At 60.8% G+C, this 2,199-nt stretch overlaps 1 protein-coding gene across 1 annotated transcript in view; it reads right to left on the bottom strand.

Moving 5' to 3' along the window:
- Nucleotides 1-1,981: 1,981 nt before the first annotated feature.
- Nucleotides 1,982-2,199, bottom strand: part of MNEG_7540 (hypothetical protein) — a gene marked incomplete at both ends in the record, with an annotated part of 2,165 nt that continues 1,947 nt past the window's right edge. The window contains one exon of the mRNA XM_014043989.1: nucleotides 1,982-2,007. Within this exon, the coding sequence (XP_013899443.1) occupies nucleotides 1,982-2,007 (26 nt within the window). The remainder of the gene's footprint in view (nucleotides 2,008-2,199) is intronic.

Raw genomic sequence — 2,199 nt, 5'->3', positions numbered from 1 at the left:
GGATGGCTGAGTGAGGTGGAGGAACAGTAAAGGCGAGTAGAGTGGACCAGGCGCTGGGCACCCAATAGACGGGCGCAGGGGTCAGGGCAGCCGCCCGCTTCCCCCGCTGCCCCACCGGTGTGGGGAACCCGGGGACCCCCGCTGGGCGTTTGGGGACCCTCAGGTGACGCCTTAGGCTGCCCCTTGCAGTGTCGCCTCGCACACATTTTTCGCCTTTGACCTCGAGCGGACAGAGGCGGACGGAACCAGCGCGGCTGTTCCCGCACCATCATGGGGTCCTGATTATCGTCGCTGCCTCGGCCTTGCCACCGCGTGTGTTCCTTGCAACCGCCGCTTCTGCCTAGATCCCTCAAGTGCCCGGCGCGCTCCAATTACCCGGCGGATGAGATACAAAGCACTGCCATGCAGGTCGCGGCGCACAGGGGCTGGGTCCTGCCGCTCCACTCCCAGCAGCAGCGCAGTTGGGTCAAGGGCTTGTTGCATCCCCCCAGCGACCCCAAGGGGGATGACTGCAGGCGGGCGAGTTGGCCCGGCTTTGATGAGGACAGCCGCTCAATGAGCATGGGGCGTTGGCTGTGGCTGACAGTTATGTCATACACCCTGTCCAGGCCATAGTGTACTTCTGCTCAACCACATGAACAGTGTTGAGCCGGGCTGGCCAGGCTCCTTCGGCTGCTCCTGACTCACTGTGTCCGGGCAGCTGAGCTTGCAGCTAATGGGCCACAGGCGATGGCGGTCGCCTGCGCAGGGAATGCCAATGCCGACGCCACGTTGCTCCAACCCAGCCACACCCGCACGCAGCAAGCCAGCGGTCACCCCAAGCAGTTCTGTCAGGAAGGGATGGGCACAGCCGCACCCAAATCGATCCTCCATGTCGTGAGAGCCCTGCCCTACGTCACCCTGACGCCCCCCCCCCCACGAGCGCGCCGCGCAGAACTGCAGCCGGCAGGATGCGGCCAGCCGCATAGTGACGCGCCCTACGTACGCTGCGGGTGCACGCGCCTACAGGCCAGGGCAGCATGAGTTATCCCATCCATCCGTTTGACCGCACAGGGGGCACAGCGGGTTTGGGGCCTTTCCGTACGTCCCTGTGGCCGATCTTGTTGGTGTGCAGTGTGCCAGTGCAATTGTGCATGAGGTGGAGGAACACGGAAGGCGTTGGTATGAAGATGAGCCCAAGGTGAGCCACACATGAAGGGGCCGTTCGCCCTGCGCACCTGCCGTCCAAGTTGCGTTTGAGACGACACTTCGTGAGCAGTACGTGGGTGCCAAGAGAGCTCAAGCCTCCTTCACAACTCTGCCTGAGGGTTCAGGGTTTGAGACCCCTGCACCCTGCATCCTAACCCCCGGCAATGTCGTGAGAGATCAGTTGCAAAGGTGCCCCACCGTCATGGCCGACCCATCCACCTGGCACCACAATCGAGGTTGAGGTTGCGTGAGTCTGACAGACAATGTGTGGTGTGGCTGCCTTGCAGCAATCTCGGCTGACCCTGTTGTGTTGAAAGGGGGGGCGGGCAGGACCATTTTCGAGCGAGCTTGCTGGCGTCTGACTTCTGTGATGTGCGCTGAAGGTGAGGCTGTTGCAGGCTACTCCCTTCAAGCACATAGTCGCGTGCGCAATGGGGCGAGCAGCTGGGGCTGATGGGGTTTGCTGCCTGGTTTCCCAGGACGCGCGGGCACTGATGGATGCTCCCGGATTGTGTTACAGCTGAGGTTGTGTAACAGCCGAGTGGTGATTCACATTAACGGCGCTGACCACCACAGAATTGCTTACGGTCATGCCTACTCGGCATGATGAAGGTTGGGGAGGACCCAACATTGGCAAAGGCTGTGACGGCATGGCTAAACATCTGTGATGCGTGCCTGATGGCGGCGCATGGTTGCAGCGCTCATGGCAAGGTGGCCTTGTAATGATGCTCAATTGTGCATGCCCTGATGCTTTTCAGCATCAAGAAGGGCTGGATCCATGGAAAGCAGCCAATTAAAAGGTAAACTTGCAGATGGCCCCTGCAGACCACCCAAACGTTTCAGGGTGGGGGACCTTCCACACCTGACTCTCAATCGCGCAAACCTGACCGTGCCTTGCGTAGCGCAGGCATACAAGGAAATCACCCAGCAACAATTTCCAGCTGCTGAATGCAAACCAGCTGCGGAAGAGCGCCATTATGCGAACTGTTGGTCAGCGGCTGCCACCCACGA

The sequence above is a fragment of the Monoraphidium neglectum genome (assembly GCF_000611645.1).
Source record: "Monoraphidium neglectum strain SAG 48.87 unplaced genomic scaffold scaffold01342, whole genome shotgun sequence".
Lineage (NCBI taxonomy): Eukaryota > Viridiplantae > Chlorophyta > Chlorophyceae > Sphaeropleales > Selenastraceae > Monoraphidium > Monoraphidium neglectum.
This window is presented reverse-complemented; position numbering and strand designations above follow the sequence as displayed.